General features: G+C 41.5%; 1 protein-coding gene across 7 annotated transcripts in view; it reads right to left on the reverse strand.

Annotated features, from left to right (window-relative positions):
- Nucleotides 1-22,569, reverse strand: part of TSNARE1 (t-SNARE domain containing 1) — a 478,617-nt gene that overhangs the window by 176,133 nt on the left and 279,915 nt on the right. For 4 of the 7 annotated variants that reach the window (XM_074145148.1, XM_074145150.1, XM_074145149.1 and 1 more), the window contains 2 exons: nt 19,089-19,161; nt 4,861-4,943 (listed from right to left, as the gene is read on the reverse strand). In XM_074145148.1, coding sequence (XP_074001249.1) covers nt 4,861-4,943; nt 19,089-19,161 — 156 coding nt within the window. The remainder of the gene's footprint in view (nt 1-4,860; nt 4,944-19,088; nt 19,162-22,569) is intronic. The other 3 variants (XM_074145146.1, XM_074145147.1, XM_074145145.1) reach the window with 1 other exon arrangement.

Consider the following 22,569-nt stretch of genomic DNA (forward strand, 5'->3'; position numbering starts at 1 on the left):
AAGACTCTGAGAAGGTACAGTTGGAAACTCAAATTTTCTTTCATTTTTAAAATACCAAGGAGTTACTTGTGCAAAAGTCGAAGCCAGCCCTTTAATGGTGGTCCCCAGGCAATAAGATCTCTCTGCAAATGTCACATATTTATAAGGCTTTTTTTTTTTTTTTTCCTTAAAACTCCAGCTTTCAAAGTGCCCCTCTGTGTATCCCTGAAAGCCAGACCCAGGAATTGCTTCTTTACAGGAAAAAACCTCATTGTTCCTAGACTACACAAGTGGGTCACTGAACTGTTGCTCGCCTTTGCGATGCCAGTGAATCCAAATGAGCTTGACTTCCACAGAGGATATGGGGAAGGAAAGCAACCCGCATTAATCAGAGCAACACAAGCAGCTCTTCCAAAACAAATTAGCTTCAACAGTCAGCACACAGAGTCCTTCAGTCAGGGTGGCCAAGCTGAACTTAGGCCAAACTTCGCATCAAAAAGAGTAACTGGTTTAATATGTATCCACGGAGTCCGCGTTTGTTTCTTTTTCTTCCCCTGAATCCATCTGCAGGAAGCTATGAACAAACTGAGCAAAGTAAAACTGCTCATCTTGTCGCAGACAGCCCCTCTGTGGGACGTTGGTCCCACCTAAGCTTGTCTCAAAGGCAGGTACTGAGACCATCAGGTGTCTCAATCCCCCTCGCTGTCAAGAAAGGGACGGGTGATATGAATGTGATTCATTTTCCTTTGAAATTTTTGCCTGTAATTGCTATCATCTGGAGTTTCTAGACAGAAGAGGGAAAAGGCATCTCCAGAGGCAGTCATCTGACCTATGTTAGACACAGAACCATCATAGAATCATACAACGGTTAGAGTTGGAAGGGACCTTAAAGATCATCTAGTTCCAACCCCCTGCCATGGGCAGGGACACCTCCCATTGGACCAGGTTGCCCAAAGCTCCATCCAGTCTGGCCTTGAACCCCTCCAGGGATGGGGCAGCCACAGCTTCTCTGAGCAACCTGCTCCAAGGTCTCACCACCCTCACAGGAAAGACCTCCTGGTATCAATATCCAACATTAATGTTTTCATCTGCATTTTGTCCCTTCGTGTTTCTACAGATAATGCAGTGGCCCAGCTTAAATGTTACCTGTAGCAAAAAAAAAGTTTAATCACAAACAACGATTTTTGCAACAATAATTTAAAAAGAGGGAGAAAGAAATCTGCTAATAACGTTAAAAAAAAAGTATTTCTTCCAAAGCTCTGGCAGCTCCCACTAAACCTTTTATGTCTCTGGGATGTAATACCATTTTTTCTCATGAATAATTACAACTAATATAATATAAATATAATATATATTATATACAACTAATATAATATAAATATATTATAAATTATAATATATATAATATAATATATACTTCAGCAGTGCTGAAATCAGAACATATACAATGGTTTACAATGGCAAGGAAAAAATTATGGAAAATAAAGTAAGATAAGCATTTTCTACATCATGGATACGCATTATGGGTATTGCTAGTTTTTCTATATTCTCCATAGAGTCTCTGTAATACCTGACCACCAAGACTTCTTGAAATTACTTGGTGAAGGAAGGGAGTGTTACTTTCAGGGGATGAAGTCTACAGACAATAATGCGGCTGCCAATTATGGTACCCAGCATGGACTCAAGGATTTCCTGTGGCATCAAAGATCGAGAGTGTAATGATGAATTAAGAACATCTACTTTCCTGATCTGTCTGATCCTGAATCTTATAACAAATGTGCCCAACGCTTTTGCTGAGAGAAGTTGCTTCATGTCCAGCGGAGACATACAAGGGCTGCCACTTGGCATCTCACCTCTCTATGGTGACCAGCAAAGAGTTACATCTACCCCATTTTGCAGCTTGCATGGACACATCCACTCCAAAGGGAGAAGATGTGCAGGCCTGTAGGGTAAGAGACAGCAGGGAAGAGAGAAAAGGGAAGCAGAAACATTTGCACAGCCACCTACTGCACCTTTCCATGAGCCAAGAGCAGGGGCTGGCTGCAGGCTGCACTGAGACACCCAGCCTCCTTGTCCAATATGAAAGTTGGCCACCACTACCTTACTTACCATATATTTCCCCCGTATGTTCTCCATTACTGCTGTATGATTTTGTGGTTGGTTTGTGGTTATGCTTGGTTTGCTCTCTGTCTTTTCTTTTTTGCCGGTGAGCGAAGAATTTAGATGGGGGCCATGAGAATTCACACAAAGTAATAAAACACTACTGTTAGCACACACATCTCAAGATGCAGGAGCACCTTTCAAAATGTAAAATGCAGACAAAGAGGCTCAGCAGGAAGATATTCACATTTGTTTAAACATTTCTATCATTGCAGGGAACCTAAATGCCTTATTTTGTACTAGTTAAAGAAAAGCTATTTACTGACGCTTTCTTATGTTAATGTACAGGTTGGGACTGGTGCTCCAAGTTGTATTGTTGAAGTGAGTGCACTGCATTATATGCAAACATTATGCTAAATAAACAGTCACTTAATCTTTATTCCTGACAGAAATCCATTCATTAAGGTCTACGGTAGGTCTTAAGCTTGAATGTCTCAGCGATGTTGACATTTCTGATTTCTCAATTTATGTTTGCATTTGTCAATATACTCACAAGAATACTGCATACACGCACATATTCATATACACATATAAACAGGGATAAGTAACAAATGTATGTAAGAAAGTCTGCATTTACAGGACAATCACACCATACTAGAGGTCACAGGTAACAGCCAAATACATTAATAAATTGGCAGTTTAACAAAAGAATGAAAACTATTCAGTAAGATTTAAAAAACCAGCCTGTGCTTTGAATCTCTGAGCAGCACAGGAGAGTGCAGAGAGAAATGAAAGTGTGTAAAACCACGGCAGCTCCCTTGAAAGCAGCTCACCCACAAAGCTGTCTGGCTGATCGCCCTCCCAAATCCATCCTAGAAATTTCTCAAGCAGCCCCAAATCACACACACGACCTGGCAGGGTGACCTATATCCCACCGCGTTATCCATAGGTATCCAACTGCCACCAACATCACTTCCCACAAAAGCCCTTGAGGGCTGCCTGCCCAGGACTCTTCTTGTCACATTATGGGGACAATGTCCTTTTGGATGGAAGATGAGCAGATATCAAGGCACGTAACAGAGAAGGCATCATATTCCATTTGACAACCCCCAGGCAGGAGGCCAACAACTGCAGTCACAAAAACTTCACTCCGTTTTCTGTCCATATCTCAGGGAACCTCACAAAAAAGGTGACAGAGGGCAAGCTGGGGTCATATGCATTTCTCTAGTGATCCTCAACCAGCAGCGTACACGATAGCTACCTGTACTCTACAGGACATCCGCATCACACATCTCCTTTGCTAGCACACCTTTTCTAATTGATATTTGTCTATACTGACTTGTTTCAAGGGCAAGGGAGACTCCAAAGTGTTTTCCCATAAATACCAGTCAGTAGATTTATGCCCTTAGCGGTGGTTGACTCACTAAAACTGGCTATATCTTCATCTTGATCAATATATTTGAGGAATAAAGTACCTCCTAACTGGGCAGGCTATTTCAACAGCTCCTGCTGGCTGAAGAAAGCGGATCCTTTACACTGTGCTGCCTTCATTTTCTGCCTGACTACTCATTGACCTTCTTAGCCAAAATTGTCATTAACTCATTTGCAGCTTTGCGATCGGCGCTACTGTCAAGTATTAAATTTATTCTTGTCTCATTTTAGACTTCATGCAGTAAAAACGCAACAGGCTATCTTCAAGGCAAATGCAGGATTAAATGCAGGGTGACACACATTATCTTGAATATATGTGTGCCTTCAAAACCAAAACGTAGTGAAGACCACACAGTTTCTGCAATATCAAAGTTCCACAAAAGTTGTTCTTATTATCCACAATTGGTAAAATATGTTTGACCAGAAAATAAGCTGTAGATAATTTTAAAATCACATTAATCCTTTTCAGTGGAGTAAAATGCCTGTAGCTCTTATTCCTTTGGTCTGGAGGCTTCCCCCAGACCTTCAGAATTCATTGTGTCTAAGGACCAACAAGGAAGCACTATGTACCTCTGTGGACCTCAGCTACATTTTTGTCAAAACAAGACTCCAGACACATGAAACTCACTTTGGACTTCAACAATCCGACTTATGATTGAGGAACAAAGAAAACCAACAGCTTTTGTTCTGTCAATCCCATGCAAACAATAACAATTTTTTCTTTGTTCGTTTTCCCTCCCCCCTCCCCTTCATCCCTAGAAAGTACTAAGTATAACCATCAAACAGTTCTTTCTGGTCAAACTATTTTCAAAAAGATTAATATTTTTGGTGTGTGTGTGTGCTTATTCTTGCTCCAATGAAGAAAAGAAAAAAAAACACCAACCAAACCCCTACCCTCAAATTGCCTTTAAGAAGTGCTGAACACCATTCCCATAGCCATTATTCACCAACTACATCAAGCCTTTTGACAACTCAGTTGTTTTTGAAAAGCGCTGCTGCCTGATTATAGAGAAACACTCCAATAAGAAGTACATATACACTTAAATGATGCACTTTTTATGACGTCTTTCCAAGAACATCAGTAGCTAATTGTTGAGTTTCCTACTGGTAAATGTCTCTTTGATATGCAGATCTCTTAATGACTACTCTGATGCAAATTGTCGATGCTACAGTAATTTAATCATAGACACAAGAAAATAGTTTAGGTCTTACTTAGAGTATGCTTATCATCTTTCCAGGTAGCACAAATCCAACGTAGGCCATGTGCCATGTGGTTCCCGCTGCCAAGTGTTCTCTTTATTTTAAATATTATTACTGAATGTATCCGTAGGGGTTTTTAGTCCCACTTACTTGGTGCTGACTGGCTTTTGCCAACTGCTCATTGGCTGACTCTACATTAGAAGATGCAGTCTCAATGTTGGCTTCAATACTATCTGCAAATTAAGACAACAGAAGATAATTACAGGGTACAAACCTAAAACAAAGCCTTTATACCAACAGCAATTCAGTAATTCACTCCTGGACATAAAGAGATGAGCAGCTTCTTGTTTGCAAGCTGCAGTTCTACAGGGAAATAGGAACGCCACACGTTTTGATGAACATTTAACCCATCAGTCAGAGGCAGTGACTGACAGCTCTCCATGTGTTCCTAGACAGGATCATAGAATCATAGAAAGGTTTGGGTTGGAAGGGACCTTAAAGATCATCAAGTTCCAACCCCCCTGCCATGGGCAGGGACACCTCCCACCAGACCAGGTTGCTCAAAGCCCCATCCAGCCTGGCCTTGAACACCTCCAGGGATGGGGAAGCCACAACTTCTCTGGCCACGGAGGATGGAGGTCAACACCTCATCCCATTCCCACTGAAACCAGTGGGAAGACTGATAAAGAATTCAAAGGAAATCAACTGAAGGCTGGTAAATTTACGAGACTAGAGTCAAATTATAGAAGGGACATGGCAGATTGTAACTGAAATTATCTCAATATTAAAGCTCAGGGTTAAGATTTATTTGAGTACATGCAGGTTATTGACCATCCCCAGGTGTCCATACTTGAGCAAGTCACCTTGGACACTATCACAGAGAGCAAGTCCGTATTTTGAAATTCATCCCATTCTACAGTAGCTGCCCGATGCTGATCAGATGAATCACAACCTAAACTCCTGGATCACATTTTCAATCTGCAAGAGGGGGGTTCTGTGCAGATGGCAACAGCTTGAGACACATTGCTGGTACCTAAAATTAAGGGAGAAGCATCTCCCCCTAGATTGCGAGGTGTGACGCTGGGGCAAGCTGGAGGAACCATGAGGAATCAAAAAAGAAAGAGTATCAGCTACACGTTGCAGCTGGCAGCTCCCCACTTCCATCAAGGACAAGTATTAACTTTGACTCCAGATCTGTGCTTAGAAAGCAAAACACTTATTCCATAAAATCTTCAAATAAGGGTTTGTGTTTCCAGCAGAAATCTTAGAAATCTTGACCAGCTTGTCCTCTGAGAGTTGTGCAGCCAATAGTTTCTGGCCACAATGAAAAAGTATGTGCAGTTGATCTGTTTCTGTGTGGTTTAGAGCAAATATTACACCATGGAGTATATGAAAATAGTCAGGAGGAATTCAATCATGGGTAGAAATCTGAAAATAAGGTTCCAGGGATTTCTCTAATCCTTAATAAAATTCATGGAAATTCTTCAACTGATGGTATTAGGACTTGGATTAAGACATGCCACAGAAGATTTAAATAATTTCTTCTTTTATTTTTGAAGGAAAGAACATTAATCAGATTGGCCACTTTTGTGACAGACAGAACATTAATCAGATTGGCCACTATTGTGACAGACAGAAGAATGCAGGTTTGCAGACAAACTGCAGAAGATGGTTGTATTCAGGTTTTGCCAATTTTAAGTGGAAAAGTGCTGCGAGTCTGTTAATGTAATACTGCATTTCTGATAACTTAAAAAAATAAAAAACCAAAACCAAATACAATAAAAACCCAACAAAACAAAACAGCAAAGAAACTGCAAACCAACAGAACAATGGAATAAACAAACTTCAGCTTAACACCTGGAAACCTGTTAGAAGTCTTGTGTTACACCTGGGAGAGATGCTTTTTCATTCCTTTTATTTGAGATTATGCATGCTGTAGTACACAAGAAAAAAGCTACATGGCTAGTACTTTTATAGATTGATATACCATAATTTTATTGGCTATATCCAATGCTTCTCAAACCATTTTTATTAAGACTTTAGCACTGTGGACCTTGGTTGGCACCGCTGACCTCTACCCAAATGCTTTCCTTGCATTCAGGACTCAGCAGGAAGAGATCAAAAGGCTTCTGAGGAACTCAACATCTGACTCTGAAGAAATATCAAATTTTCTTCTACAGAGCCTCAGAAGAGCTGCTTACACACACACCAGCATGACAGCCTTGAAGAGTTTACTTCCAGTATTGATTGATCTGAAGGCATTTCTGGGAAAGCGTCAGATTTTTCTTCGCAATACCAGTAGGAAAAAATGATGCTGAATTACCAAAAGTGATGAACAGAAACATGGACGGCACAACAGCACATTGCAGTGAGCAGCATTTTTGCCATGTGAGTAGATTTACCCAGGGTCTACCTCAAAGAGATGTGCCTGAGAAACAAGGTGTTTCTCGTGAGTGAAACACGGTGGACAGATTTCAACCTGTCTCTTGATAATAATGAGGTCTGAGGTGAGTTTACAAGGAAAACCCTACCACAACATCCCCACAAGGGCTATCACCATCAATTGGTATCACACTCCTGTTTAAAATAATAGATGTCCCAGCTCCAGGGCTAGTCCTAATGCCTTTCCAGCCTATTCCTAATGCCTTTCCAGCCAGACATTGAGGCTGACCCACAAATCAGTAATTTGTCGTTCTACATATTTCATAGGAGTAGCAGTAGAGGGACATTTGATATTTTCAGGTTAGAATTGAGAAATAGCTGAAAAATGGTAGATCTATGGGCTGGACTGGCCCCAAAGGACAGGGGAGTGCTTTCTTTCTGTGTTTGCATGTTCAGACAGTGCTGCATAATTAGCAACTACAAGTCCTGGTCTAATTTCCAGCAGTGTGTAAATGAGCCTCTCTGCATATGGAAACAACAGGGCCCAAGGCAGAGGAACCAAAAGGGCTAATATGTCATCAACAGAGACAGGATGCATCAGCCAGAATAACTTGTCACTCACCCAAGGTGACAAACTCTTAGTCGCCTAATTGTTGATTAGTATTTACTTCTCTGGCTAAGCATGACTACGTGATGCGTAGTTAACCAGATGTTTATACATTCTGTGGAAGTCCATATGAACTAGACACTGGGACAATACCAGTTTGCATCAAGCCCTGATCCCTTCAGAGGAACCTAGCTCTTTCTGCTGCCTGCAGGGGGGCCTTGGATAAAATTAAACACTTTGAACGCCCCCTTAGCACTGCGTGGAATGGGCTGATCATATGTTATGCACTGTGTTTTGCAAACATCATCTACGTTTTTCCCAGCACAGGCTTTCACAAGTAGGATGGACGTGTGCTACACGTCCTACGTGAGTTGCTGTGATGTTACAGGAAGAGGCTGGACCCTGGTGGCAATGTTTCTGCTCACTTGTTCTCCTAAGTGGGGAATACCAGCCTTGGAATACGCAGACATCCCATTTAAAAAAAAATAAATTTTGAAGCAACTTGTAATTTTGAGACACAGAGGGAAAGCTAAAATAAACAAAAAACCACCAAAACAGCTCTAAAACTCTATAAAAATGAGACATAAATATGTAACGCAATTTAACCAGATATTTCTGCTGATTAACACAGGGAAGCAAGGGAAGGAAAGAGAGTTGGGGTCAAATCACATGGAAGTAAGTAATAAGTCAATGATGTTAATGCGTCACTGCCAGCTATTTCAGTGCATCTTTGCTGAACACTAGTGGTGGTTCAGAGCTTCACCTTGCTGACTTCCAGCTCCTTGCCAAGGTACCTGGCTTGGGGATGGAAAGGCAAGTTAGAGATATGGTTTAATGATGTTTTTTTGTCAGTGTTAGGTTGATGGTTGGAGTAGATGATCTGAAAGGTCCCTCCCAACCTTGACAATTCCATGATTCTAAGTATTTCCAGAGGGGCAGTAGGATCCTAGACAGGCTGAAAAAAACCTGCTAAGGGGTCTGCCTTTTGCTTTCTCCTTTGGCTTTGGTATGAACAGACAGGATTCCATTCCCAAATAAGTGGGATAACCCAGTCCTGGGTCTGGGATTTTCCAAAGAGCCTTAATCCCGCAACAATTTTCTGTCCTCAGTCTGTAATGACAAATTTACGGTACAGTTTGAAAACAAACAAAAACCTTCAGGCAACGTTATCACCATTTTATTAAACTGAGGGACAGGGGTGCACCAAAGCAGATGGTGGTTGCAAACAAAAGCACCAAGGAATTGGGAAGAGATTTCTAATTTTCCGGCTAAAGCACATTCTTTCCATAGGAGTAGTGAAGGTGGCAGAGCTAACCAGCTTTCAGATGTCATTTGATATGATTTTATGCCACACTTGTCACACAGAGACAGAAGTCACGATGACCCCAAGAGATGTCTTTCAACCCTATCTATCTACCTGTCTTCTGAGATCCAGCCCTGCTAATGACCAACAGGAGTCTTATACATGAAATTACTGCGGTGATAGTGGTTGGAGTGGGGTTTTTGTCCTAACGTATCAAGGAACCACCTGTATGACCCGAATCTTTATAGCAGCAACAATGGACTGGTTTCACAAGGCAGCACTTTCAGTAAAACTGCTTGAAAGACAGGAAAGTGCCTTGTGAATGAGAATTTTAAAATTCTCCCGTTTGGCAGTAACCAAAATGGGCCCCTTTAGGTTTCACAGTACGCTTTTATTTTTAGCACTTTAATAAGCTTAAGCCTCTTTTATCACGATAACTTCTGGCTAAAAATAATCAATACAACATATTGAGAAGCACATACACAAAAAAAGAGTATTTTGGTAATGTATAAAGGTTTATTTCCTAATTAAAAGCCAAATTTTGGGTGAAATTGCTTCCAGCGTACAAAAGAATTTGGCCGTTCTAATTGCCGTGGACTTGTAGAGTTTTGAGTGAGCCTCATTCCACAAAAAAAAGACCCTCAGGGTCTCTAAAGGCACAACTGTGGATGTTAAGGGGATAGAAAACTATGGCACTTCTTCCAAAATGAAGATTAAAATGGCTTAGTGTTGGTCATTTGCAAATTTCAGTGTAAACGTTAAGTTATAAATTCCACACATGAGAGGTTCTATGAAATAATCTTTCCCATATGCTAAACTAAGGCTAAATGGGTCACATTGGCTTATACTGGTGTAAAGAAATACAATTTTCAGCTCCATGAGTCATCGGGAGCCATGGTTATTGCTTCCAACAAAAGGCAGACAGCACCTAGCTTTCTATCTGATTTTAGCAGAACTCTAATTTTTCACACCATGACCCTCAGAGGTAAGGACTGAGGCACTGAACAACCACTCACCTTAATTTTCCAGCCACACCTTCAAAGACTGCATAAACTACCCTAAAATGTCATAACCAGCCCTTCCTGCTGGTTTTCCTCAGCCAACAGCCCAGAGCCCCAGTCTGTATGAATAAAAGTGGCTATAAGGCGATGGCCGAACACCAGCATAAATTTACAACACTTCAGCTCTTGAGTGATTTACGCTGTCCTTGAAATGCATCTTGGAAATGTCAAGTATCTGCTACATATGTATGCACTGAAAAATGGTATCACCCTGCCAGAGGTTTACCACGCCTCCCAGGATACATCTTCCAGGGATTTCAAATTCAAACGCTGTCCTACGTACATCTACTGGAAAATAGGACATCCTACCAGAGAGTAAGGTACCTCATATCATCTGCTCTGTGCTAAATGGCAGAGCGCAGAAATATTAGCACTTTAGCAGATGCAAAGCAATTTAACATTTTCTCTGATAGAGAAAAGTGGTCTCAAATTACTGATATTTACCACAGGAGAAGAGTTAGCATATGAAGAGCTCCCTGAAGGTGCGTGGTGTGGCCTCTGCCCTCATTGCCTGCTGGGCACTTTCAGCTATGTCTATCACAGGTATCCACAGTTCCCATACAATGCTCTCATCTGGCTCTGGGTAATCCAAGGCTCTAGTTTTAATTCCATAAAATTTGCACATGGGAGAATATTATATCACAACAATAGATCGGATTCACTTTTTTGTTTTTTTTTCCATTTCCATCTTTTTCTGATGAAAAAAAGGTATTTCAACCAGACATTTTATGTGCATAAATTTATGGGTGAATTAGATTTTATTTAATTTCCAAAATGATCTCTGAAAGTAATTTAAAAAGCAAAACAGCACTCAGTCTAGCTGTGATTGGGAAATTCCAGCTACTCGTCTGTAGCACACAATTTCTTTTTCCTTGTGATGTAAACTCAACATTTTTTTTTAATTCTATAAGACATAGAAGTTAAAGAAAATATTATTTCAAATTGGAGTATCACGGAATCACAGAATCACAGAATGACATGGGGTTGGAAGGGACCTCTGGAGATCATCTAGTCCAACCCCTGCCAGACCAGGTCCACCCAGAGCAGGTTACACAGGAACGTGTCCAGGTGGGTTTTGAATGTCTCCAGAGACGGAGACTCCACCACCTCTCTGGGCAGCCTGTTCCAGGGCTCTGCCACCCTCAAAGTGAAGAAGTTCCTCCTCATGTTTAGATGGAACTTCTTATGTTCAAGTTTGTGCCCATTTCCTCTTGTCCTGTCACTGGGCACCACTGAAAAAAAGACTAGCCCCATCCTCTTGACACCCACCCTTTAAGTATTTATAGGTGGAAGATATGTTTCTTTAAAATGAAAATGAAAAAAAAAAAAAAAAAAGAAAGAAGAGATGAAAATAATTATATTTGGTTTTCCAAATCCAGGTAATGAATTGACACAGTTTGAATAAATACCTTCATTTCACTTGCATGCAGTATTTTTCAGAAGTCTACTTTTGTCTACAATTAACACAACGCTCACCTCCCATCACACAGCTGATGGCATAAGCTACCGAGTCCTATAGCTCAGTCAACAGATGAAAGAAGTGTCAATCTGAGTCTGTCACAGGAATAAATGAGGATGACGGGGGTGTTGATTCACATAAATAAATATACTTTATTTCTGCTTGCTGTCTTGGAAAGATCATATATTTTACCCAGGAAGTAAAGCCACCGATATTTATAATGTGCTTGACCCCTTTCGCTTTACACGGCTTGTGTGATTTACTTAACGTACTCGGGCCATGGCCTCCCAAACACAGTCCGGCGGTGGCAGAGTAGAACATCTCCCAGCAGAAATAAAGCAACCACCTGGGCAGCTTCTGCCTTTATGACAGTTACTGCTCAGTTGTAGCCTTACTAGAAACCGAGAGCGCAGCAGTTCCAACTTCCCCAAAATGACTTTGGATAAACTGGTGTGAGAAGAATCCTACCGGTGGCATTAAACCTCCTAAGAGGAAGATCCTTGTTTCTTGTACAAAATTAGCTGGCTCATTAACTGCAAGTATTCCAGCCCAATCGCGTTAGGAGTGTCAAACACAGAACAGCAGAGAAATCTTTAGGTGCTAGTAAATTTGCAAGTGTAGAGTCACCCATTATTCTTTTCCCTATAAACCACCACACGCTGTCTTACCAGCACTATCAGTGCTAGAGCTAAATGCAATAAGTCCATGTACAACAAAGGAAGACACAAAAACTCACACTTAGAAGGAGCAGAAACTGGAAAGAAGCACAAAAGCTCATTAATTTTTTTTGTGCTGCCTATTATCTCGAGTAAAATGAATTGGTCAGAGATCATGGTAGCCCACACCAGTCTACAACGATTCGGCTGGAGCAGTGGTCATCAACCAGTGCCTAACAGGAAACTGAGCCCCTTGCAGACTCTGCAGTGCTGTCCAAAGCCAAGGAAAAATGAAAAGTGATAGTGGAGGCCACGACTGCTGGATTCCAGAGAAACCTAAGAGGGGCCTTACATGATAGATGGGGAGGGACTCTTTCCCAGGGAGTGTAGCGATAGGACAAGGGGTAATGGTTTTAAACTGAAAGAGGGGAGATTTAGATTAGATATTAGGAAGAAATTCTTTGCTGTGAGGGTGGTGAGACGCTGGCACAGGTTGTCCAGAGAAGCTGTGGCTGCCCCATCCCTGGAGGTGTTCAAGGCCAGGTTGGATGGGGCTTTGAGCAACCTGGTCTAGTGGGAGGTGTCTCTGCCCATGGTAGGGGGGTTGGAACTGGGTGATCTTTAAGGTCCCTTCCAACCTGAACCAGTCTATGATTCTAAACAAGAAGAGCAAGGCCAGTGGTCTACAAAACACCATGACATTAAAATTGGGGCCTACAAGGCAATTAAGGGTAGAAATACTATGCACTTTCAGCAGCTGGGGTAGTTTACAATAAAGCTTCATTAGACTTAGAAAAAAACCCACCTGATGACAGGGTACATAGGTGGGATGAACATAGAAATCAGAGGCTGCTTTGGAAGTGAATGGCAAGTAGAACAGATTATCATCGATTCAGAAATACCCCAGTGTACCCTTCCTGCATGGGCTGAGCTCTGTAGTGACATGTAACTCCATGTCTCAACAAGTGGCTGAAATCAAGGGAGCCAAGAGAAGATTTCCCAATTCATCAGAAACCAATAAGAACATAAATGTACCCATTCACATAATAGCCTCCTCTGAGATCACTTAGGAAACTTAACCAAATGAGAGACTTTGCAGACCACATTCAACCGAACGTAGATATTAAATCTGCTACATTTAGGTATTCAGGGACCACTCTCACGATGTGTTCATTTTCTGCAGATGTCCCAACTGAGACACATAACTCAGGAGAGTTTAGTTAAGGATCTCGTTGAATGATTTCCCAGCCCCGTTTGCATTAGCGTATCTGACAACAGACTCTTTGGCTGCACCATTCAGGCAGTCAGACTGGAAGAGGACATGAGCGGAAGAATGCTGATGGACCCTCTTGACTCTTGACAGTGTCTATGTGTTAAAGTAGCCTTCAGGTCAGAAAAGAAACAGTGACAAAACAAGCAACAAAGCTGAGTTGATTTCACAGGCAAAAAAAAAAAAAAAAAAACAAAACCAAAAAACTCCAAACCTAAAAAAATCTTCCCACATTCAAATGTTTTTAAAATAAGCAAAATATTTGCATTCATGTAAATATAGTTTACTGTGAATGAGGTTTATTATTATTATCATTAGGGAATAAGTGACAACGTGGTATGTCAGTGAACACCAGCATCACTTGGGGACAGAATATACTGACACCATCAGTTATGGTTCCCCACAGCCTCCTCCGAGAGAAACCGATGGGTTATGGTCCAGACAACTGGTCTGTGTGGTGGGTGGGGAACTGGCCAACAAGCCGCACCCAGAGGGAGATGGTCAACAGCTTCTTCTTAAAGTGGCAACCTGTCACAAGTGGGGTTCTCCAGGGATCGATACTGGGCCCAACAGTGTTTAACATCTTCATAAGGGATCTAGAAGATGGGGTCAAATGTACCCTGATGTAGTTTACTGATGATACCAAACTGAGTGGGGAAGCGGACACTTTGGGAGAGCCAACCTGCAGGAAGACCTGGATAGGCTGGAAGCGAGGGCTTAACAAGAACCTTATGAATTTCAACAAGGAGAAGTGAAAGGACTTGCATCTGGGAAAACATAATCTAGGACTGCAGCAAAGGCTGGGATCTATATGGCTGGGGAGCAGCTCTGTGGAAAAGGACCTGGGGGTCCTGGTGGACAACAAGCTCAATATGAGCAAAAAGTGTGCTTGCTGCGGCAAAGAGAGCCAACAGGATGCTGGGTTGCATCAAGAAGGGCATCACCAGCAGAGATAAAGAAGTCATTATCCTACTCTGCTCAATGCTTGTCAAACCACACCTGGAACACTGTGTTCAGGTTTGGTCCCCGCTATACAAAAATGATGTGAATGGGCTGGAGAGGTTCCGGAGAAGGGCCACCAAGATGATCAAAGGACTGGGAGGCCTGCTCTATGCAGAAAGGCTGAGAAAACTGAGAAGGCTTAGGGGGAGACCTTATTCCCATGTTCTAGTATTTAAAGGGTGGCTACAAAGAAGATGGAGACTCCCTTTTTACAAGGAGTCACATGGAAAAGATAAGGGGTAATGGGTACAAGTTACTCCAGGGGAGATTCTGATCAGACACAAGAGGAAAACTTTTCACAATGAGAGCAACCAGCTATTGGAATAATCTCCCCCAGGGAAGAGGTAGATTCCCCAACATTGGACAATTTTAAGATTCAGCGGGACTTTCTCTTCCAGCAAGTGGGATTTGCTGAGCAAACATAGATTTGTATATATTTGATCTGGACAATGAGATAGAGGACTGGTACATTAGTTGCTGTGTCTTTGCTGGTGTAATCTTAAAATAGGTGGCCGGTATGTGATCCTGGAATTTCTTCCCATTTTAGGGAGTTGAGGAGGTTCCAGATACACTGGCAGAAGGTTGGTTCTAAAACTGTCCAACAGAGGAAGAAACATGACACTTTTAAAAGTGCAAAGTGTTTTCAGAACAACGTGGGTCTTTCCTCGTGGTGTTGAGAAATGTGATGGAGCAGCAAACGGTGATATAAATGGTGAAAGTTGAATTAGAGCAGTTTAGATGAGGGATGTAGATCTTGCGTGTTATTTTGGCATAACTAGTAGGGTTACATACATAGCTAGGATGGAAAAACAGCTCTTCTAAAAGAAAAACAGAACAGCACTTTCTTTTGCTATGGGCAGAAAAAAAGGCAGTAACTATTATTCAGGTCATCTTTATTCTCTGTTAAAAGACAAACAGAAGCCTACAGAGGTGGACAAATATGCACTTGCCTTCATCAGGTACTAATACAAACACTGGCAGTGGTGGTGTTGACACTTTCTTCAGGGGAACTGGGGATTTGAGGACTCCTTCTCCCTAACACTAGTTATAAAATTGATTTCCTGGAACTATGTCTATTTATCCCAGTACAGCCAATGAAAGAACAAGCTTGCACATGTGAAATAGTGATGTTAAGTGTGAAATACTGGGAATGTTTCAAGCTGCTGAGGCACTTGTAGTTCAGTTGAGTGGCCACCTGTGAGCATGAAAAGCAGTGACTGTAGCTCTAGCCATCACTCCCAACATAAGTTACTTCTCATAGTGCTAAGTTCTTAATCCTTGCCTTGGATGCTTTGGCTGAAGAACCCTTCTGCTGCCATGAGAGTCAAGGTTAGCAGTAGAGATGGCCCTCTTCTAGCCATTTTGAGATCTTGCCATTTGTACATCAGATCCCCAAAATAATCATCAATGCACTCCAGAACCTCCTGGATTATTTATGTCCTGCTGTGTTGTCCCTCCAACAGATATTGGGGTGGTTGAAGTCCCCCACGAAGACCAGGGCCTGCCAACGTGAGGCTGTCTGTAGATGTCCTATCTGTCTGTAGATGTCCTATCTGTCTGTAGAGGGCCTCATCCACTTTGCCTGTCCTCTTTTTATTCCTAACTCATAAAATCTCCATCAACACCTCATCCATGCCCAGGCAGGACTCCATGCACTGCAGCTGCTCTCTCACATGAGGGGCAACTCCTTCTCATCATCTTCCTATCCTGTCTTTCCTAAAGAGCCCGTACCCTTCCAATGCAACACTCCAGTCATGGGAATCATCCCACCATGTCTCCATGGTCTCAACAAAATCGTAGCCCTGCACCTTCACACAGATCTCTAACTCTTCATGTTTATTCCCCATACTGTGTGCATTAGTGTACAGGCACTTCAGAGATGCACCCCAGCACGCTGAGTTCCTGGAGAGGGTTTGGGGTATTTTTCCACAATGGTGCCTTCTAGGCACCTTGCTGTCTACACGCAAGTGCTAGAGGTGATCGTGCCCAAGGCCCCCTTGTGGTGTCACACCACTCCATGCCCCTTATTCAGCAGCCCTGTCCATTGCTCCCTCACAGGACTGCTGGTCGCTCTGTCCCTCCATCATCATTCCTAGTTTAAAGCCCTCCTTATGAGGTCAGCCATCCTATTGGCAAAAATAGTTTTGTCCTGCTTGTGAGGTGAATCCCACCTCTCACAAGCAGATGGTGATCAGCAAACAGGGTCATGTGATTACAGAACCCCAAATCATGTTTCCAACACCAACTCCACAGCCAGTTATTGATTTCTTCTATCAGTGTCCTCCTCACACCCTTTCCCCTCACCAGCACTCTATGTGATGAAGCTGCATAGGGATGCTTTCTTCAAGAGCTCCTGTAAGACTGGGTTGAAAAGGCTCTTTTTACTGATTCAAAGGTAATCTAGTCCACTGGCTTGTTTTGGCTTTGAGGGCTTGGAGTCACTGATACTGTAATGCTTAGTTAAACATTCATGTCAAAGAGATGAACATGAGGATGAACACGGGCACAGGGCTTATTTTCAGAAGACAAAAAATATCAGAGATATGCTGCCCTGAGTCTCCATTTCCCATCATCTGTTTCCCCCTTGCATGACTCATAGAGAAATTGCGCTCTACCATCGAAAGTGTTAATGGATGTGTTAATTAAGGAACTGGCCCATACACTAGCAAGACTGCGTTTGGGTTTCTGTAAGAATTATGGGTTACTTATTATGTGCCATGCATAGACCAGGCCAGCTCTTCCCATTAATTCTCCCCAGCTCAGGTGAACCAGAGAGTAGTTTGTTCTACAACCCTGGGAGAACTTTGCTGAGTGGTGCACCTCACATTCCCTGGATATATGTATTTTCCCCTTGTTTTCTAAATAAGCAAACACAGAGCTTTCATTTCATGCATGTAAGAGGAATGCATTAAAAAAAAAATAAAACAAGTGCCAAGAGAACTGTCTCTTATCATCATTACGTTTGAATTTTCACTGTGGGGGTTTCAACTCCCTTTGCCTCCTGATTCTCAATCTCACTTACTGCTGTGTAATACGAATGTCAAAAGAATAACAGTGGGACCTTTCGGCAATCGGTTGGGAAGACACCTTGAGTGGCTGCCAGGCTGAAAAGATGCTCCTAAAGAAATTATTAAAAATCTGCTGCAGAGAAACAGGAAGAAGAAAGGCTGTGTCAGATATAACAGCAACAAAACCCTTATGCTGGCTCAAAGACAAAACGTCCTACTTAGTCTAACTGTTTCTCACAGGCAAGTTAATACTGGGGTCACCCCTGTGCATGGGCAACATCTTAAAATAATAAATATTGCCTTAAGAAAAGGAGTTGCGAGGAACTTGAAGCTAGCTGATGTATGTTGTCATGTCCCTCAAGGCATTAACATCTGATGTGCTTTTTGGAGATGACTCAGGCTCCAAAATTATCCATGTACAAAAATGAGTTCCAAAAAAAAGCATAAATAATAATAATAAAAAATAATAATAAAAAAAGTAATAAACAGTTGGGTTTAGATATCACCTTGATTTTTTTCTGCACCTGTGAACCTGAGTGGTGTTTCTCAGTGGGATGCAGGTATCTCATTTCAGTGTGAAAGGAGATATCTGATGCTAATGGAAACTTGCAAAGGTATGAGCTTGGCAAAGAAATCCAGAGTGATTAATGAACCGCAGAGAAGAGTTCCTTCCTTTATGACCTACATATGGCTGTCTAAGGACTTGATCCAACTCCCAGGAGCTCCAGTGAGAACTCCAGCTGAGTGCTGCAGGTTAGAAATATCTCCACAAATCTTGCTTCTCTGGAGTTTAGGCCCCTCAACATGGCTTTAGGACAGTTAGCTCTCAAACTTGGAAGCAGACGGTTGCTTCCGAAGCACTGCTGAGTGTTATCATACACTAAATGAGAGATACAGGAGAAAAAAGACTGTTCTTAGCTGCATCAGAAAACAGCAGTGACAGAGACATGGGTCAGAGGAAATTTAAAAGGAGCAGTTCTACTGTGTCTTATCCTTCTATTCACAAAAAGTGGTGACTGTCAGTGATGAGCTGTTGTTAAAGATAATAATCGGGGTTACTCTTAACTCTTTTCCCAAGTTTTCTCCCAGCCACTGGCAGCTGGAGAGCAAGAGGAGGTCAACTAACCGGTAGAAGCTCCAGACTATGCATGTGAGCACATCTTGATGTTAGGCTACTGTAAATTTAATCAGACACACGCTGCAATGTAGAAAGAAAATTCCATTTAGGAGAAGCAAGCTGCTTAATTTTCTCCTCCACCATCAATAATCATAATAATAATTGCCACTACTATTTTTTTTTCTAATTACAGCTCCAGGTAGAAAGGAAGAATTGATCTCTTTCCAGTTAATGTTATGTATTCTCCAGCTTCCTTTTTACAGACAAAAGGGAATGGATTAATCTCACTGAGGATTCTATTTTATGCCAAATAGACCAGCTAACTATCCTTAATATAAGAACCCTATTGCACGGGGCAGCTTGTTGGATCAACACACCACTGAATAGAATGCCCAGAACACAGGAAAAATAATCCCAGCACCAACAAACAGCTGCTCATAAAGGGAACGCACAACATCATATTGGAATGGGGCAGGAGGGTAAGAAAGCCCAGTCTTTAACAGTGGTACCTACCTATTGTGTCTCCTTGCTCATGCACCATGGAGGCCAGGTCTTTAATGATCTGGTTCACATCCAACATGTCACTCTGAAAAGGCAGAGAGTCTAACGTTAATGATGAATGGGTAATACCCAAGCATAAAAGACATATTCCACAGTCAAGCTTTGCAACGGAAAAAAAAAACAAAACCAGAAATCTTGTCTGTGAAGAATTAAAATAAAAAGTTATAATGCTCCCATAGTAAATTGAAAATCCCCTTAAACAAAGCCATGGTTTGCTGGATCTAAATTAGCCATTTGATTCCAACTTTCTATGGAAAGAAGTAGAATGATAAGATTACACAGTTGCTTTTCAGAATTGTGGAGGACTAAGAGATGAAAAACCAACAATAAAATGAGCAGCAAACCCTTTTATTTCTAAAAGAGTTATTTCTGATGCAAACCATTCATCCCAGAGTGCAGATTCTTAGATAGGAAAAGGCCATCTTTCGGGATAGCAACCATCTGATAAAATACTATTCACAAACTGACAGAGGTATGATCAAAAACTCACCGAATTTGAAATCTCATTGGTAAGGCAATAAGGAGAGACCTGTCTGATGAATGGATTTATTTATATATTTTCAAGAGTAAAAAAAAAAAAAAAAAAGTAACGAGATTGAGTACTGAAATTTTCTTAGCTAACAACCAGCAAATTCCAGTGAGCTGCAATAGTTCCCCTAGTTCCTTGTCTTTCTTGAACTGGGGAGCCCAGAACAGGGCATAGTACTCCAGATGGGGCCCCACCAGGGCTGACTAGAGGGGGAGGATCACCTCCCTCAACCTGCTGGCCACATTCTTTCTAAGACACCCCAGGAGACCATTGGCCTTCTTGGCCACAAGGACACATTGTTGTCTTATGGGCAACTTATTGTCCACCAGGACTCCCAGGTTCCTCCCTGCAGAGCTGCTTTCCAGTAGATCAACCCCTAACCTGTAGTGGTGCATGGGGTTATTCCTCCCCGGGTGCAGGACCCTACACTTGCCCTTGTTGAACTTCATTAGGTTCCTCTCTGCCCAACTCTCTAACCTGTCCAGGTCTTGCTGGATGGTAGCACATCTTGATGGTGGTGACACAGATTCCTAAGAATCTGCTTCTCCCAAGGCTAATTGCACAGTAATTCATTTATCTGCTTGGGTCCTGTTGCAAGTCTAGTCCATCATGTCAATAGCTCCATTTTCTTCCACCCCACTTTTAAAGACCTCAGCTTCCTTAATGGCAAATTTAGAAAATGATGCAAAAATAATCCACACCCTTCTACTGAAGTTTGTTCTGAGAGCATAAGTGGTGTAACATTTAATCATATAATGCAATAGAATAGCATTAATTTGCAGTGAAACCTAGGAGTCCCATTGTGAATTCTAGAACACACCAAATTGTTGAATAACTGAAGAAGTAGGAGAAACAAACGGTTTACAAGTTGTGACGAATCATAATAAAACAAAAACCAAAAACCCCAAGCAAAGACTGGGTAATGCATCACAAAATGCACTTCATTCATTGACTTGTCAAGTACAATGAGGCTTTAATTATGTATGGCATTATTCATAACTTGTAAATACTGCAGAATATTTTGTAAAAGCAAGGAACTTTAAGTAACTTGAGATTGCACTTGAGCACTGTGGCAGTAAATCATTGCCAGGAAATGAGGAGAAATTAGTTGTCACTTTTTGGGATGGGGGAGTTGCTTGTGTTTTTTTGTAAGAATCTTTAAAAGGAGAAAGCTAAAGTTTAGCAAAATGTTAAGAACTGAGAATTAACTTTAAGGTGTTATTCTGCTCTCATTTAACTGCTTAGTAAAAGATGATTAAGGAAAAATTAAACAAACAAATAATAATACTAAAAAAGCCCAGAATGCTCGTTTGTCTCTCCTGGCTAAATTGCCACTGACATCAGTCTTTGGTTTCTGTTATTTGCAACACAAACAAAGCTCTTCATTTGGTCTGTTTTGTTTTGTTCTCCTTCTTTTACAGCACTTTAAGTGAAAGCAGCTTAAGACTCACAAGCTTATTTTTGCATGTACATTTGGTTAGATAGAGGTTACTGCAATATATTGAATTATACATGTCCCTTCCAAGTATTTCCATTGGAATAAAACAAGCGGGCAAATTGGTCTGAGAAAGATCAGATGCTATACTGACTCCTATAGGGTCCTCCTCAGCTAATTATCTGCAAAGGAGCTGAGCTATGTGCCTGCTGATCCCTGGATATTATAACAAGGAGGGGAGAATGAGAAAGGAAATTCAATGTTGTATACGAAAAGAATATCTGTTTCAGATTTACCATTTATATCCAGGTACTTGGGACGAAACAGCCATCTGCTGCTGCAGAGTATAGATCCTTTTCATAACATTCTAACAGCACTTAAAATTATTGTTCAGCAAATATGCATTCCTTAAAAGCCAGCCACTGAGCTGTTTGGAAGGAAAAAATGCGACTACTGTATTTAAGGAAAAACAAAAAGGGGGGAGTTGTAAAGCACAGAGCACAAAGCAATCTGACCTGAAGCAAGGAATCTGTTGAATAATTTAACCTGGCAATGCGAAGTTTCAAAGTCCCTGATATATGTAAGCAAAACAAAAGAAAAAATAGAAGAAAGAAAAATAGCCAGAAATAAAGACCTTCCATAATGGAATATACCTCGGAGCTATGTTCCTGTTCCTTCTTGCCAGGTTAGCTCCGTCATGAAGTACCTCTGAACTCACCAGGCATCAAAGTTTGTTAGCAAAATCCGATTGCCTTTGGTTTCCCATGTTTGCACATACTATGCGGAATCCACAGCGAAATACAGCTCCTCATAAATCCCTTTGACTCGCCAGAAACCAGGAGTACAAGAGCTTGCTACCGTTCCAAAACCGCTGTCTCCCTGCCAGCTAACGAGGCCGGGCTTTCTTGGGTTTTAATCAACACCGGCCTTTCTTATCTGGCAACAATTCACTCCCTACATTCGGCAGCAAGAGGGAGACATTTAAATTGTTTCATCTAAATCCTCTTTTTTTTTTTTTTTTTTTTCCCAAAGGAGAAATCTATCACACAGATTAATACACAGGATTTGATGTCATCCACGCTGGAACAAAAAGGATTAAGACTAATAATCAGTAAAATCAGAGATGACATAAAGAAATGGCAATAACTGAAGATGACTAAATCAAGAGGAGAAGGGCCAATAAACAAGTCATGCAGATGAGAAAAACAGAGAAATGAAAGAGTTTGGGATCCTAACAATCTGAGGGATTAACTCCCACTAGGGAAAGTTAGTTTGGAAACTTCTTAACAGAAAGTACTGGGTAAAACGGCAGGACTATTTGAGTCTATAACCTAACTTGGTAAGTGAATAATGTCACCACGAAGTACTGAGGTTTTGGAAAAAAAATCTGAAATTCCACCTCTGGCACAGAAACTGTTGGAAACATGCATTTGCAGATAAACTAGAAAGCTACATATCTCATTTTTTTA

The sequence above is a fragment of the Numenius arquata genome, chromosome 3, assembly GCF_964106895.1.
Source record: "Numenius arquata chromosome 3, bNumArq3.hap1.1, whole genome shotgun sequence".
Classification (NCBI taxonomy): Eukaryota; Metazoa; Chordata; class Aves; order Charadriiformes; family Scolopacidae; genus Numenius; species Numenius arquata.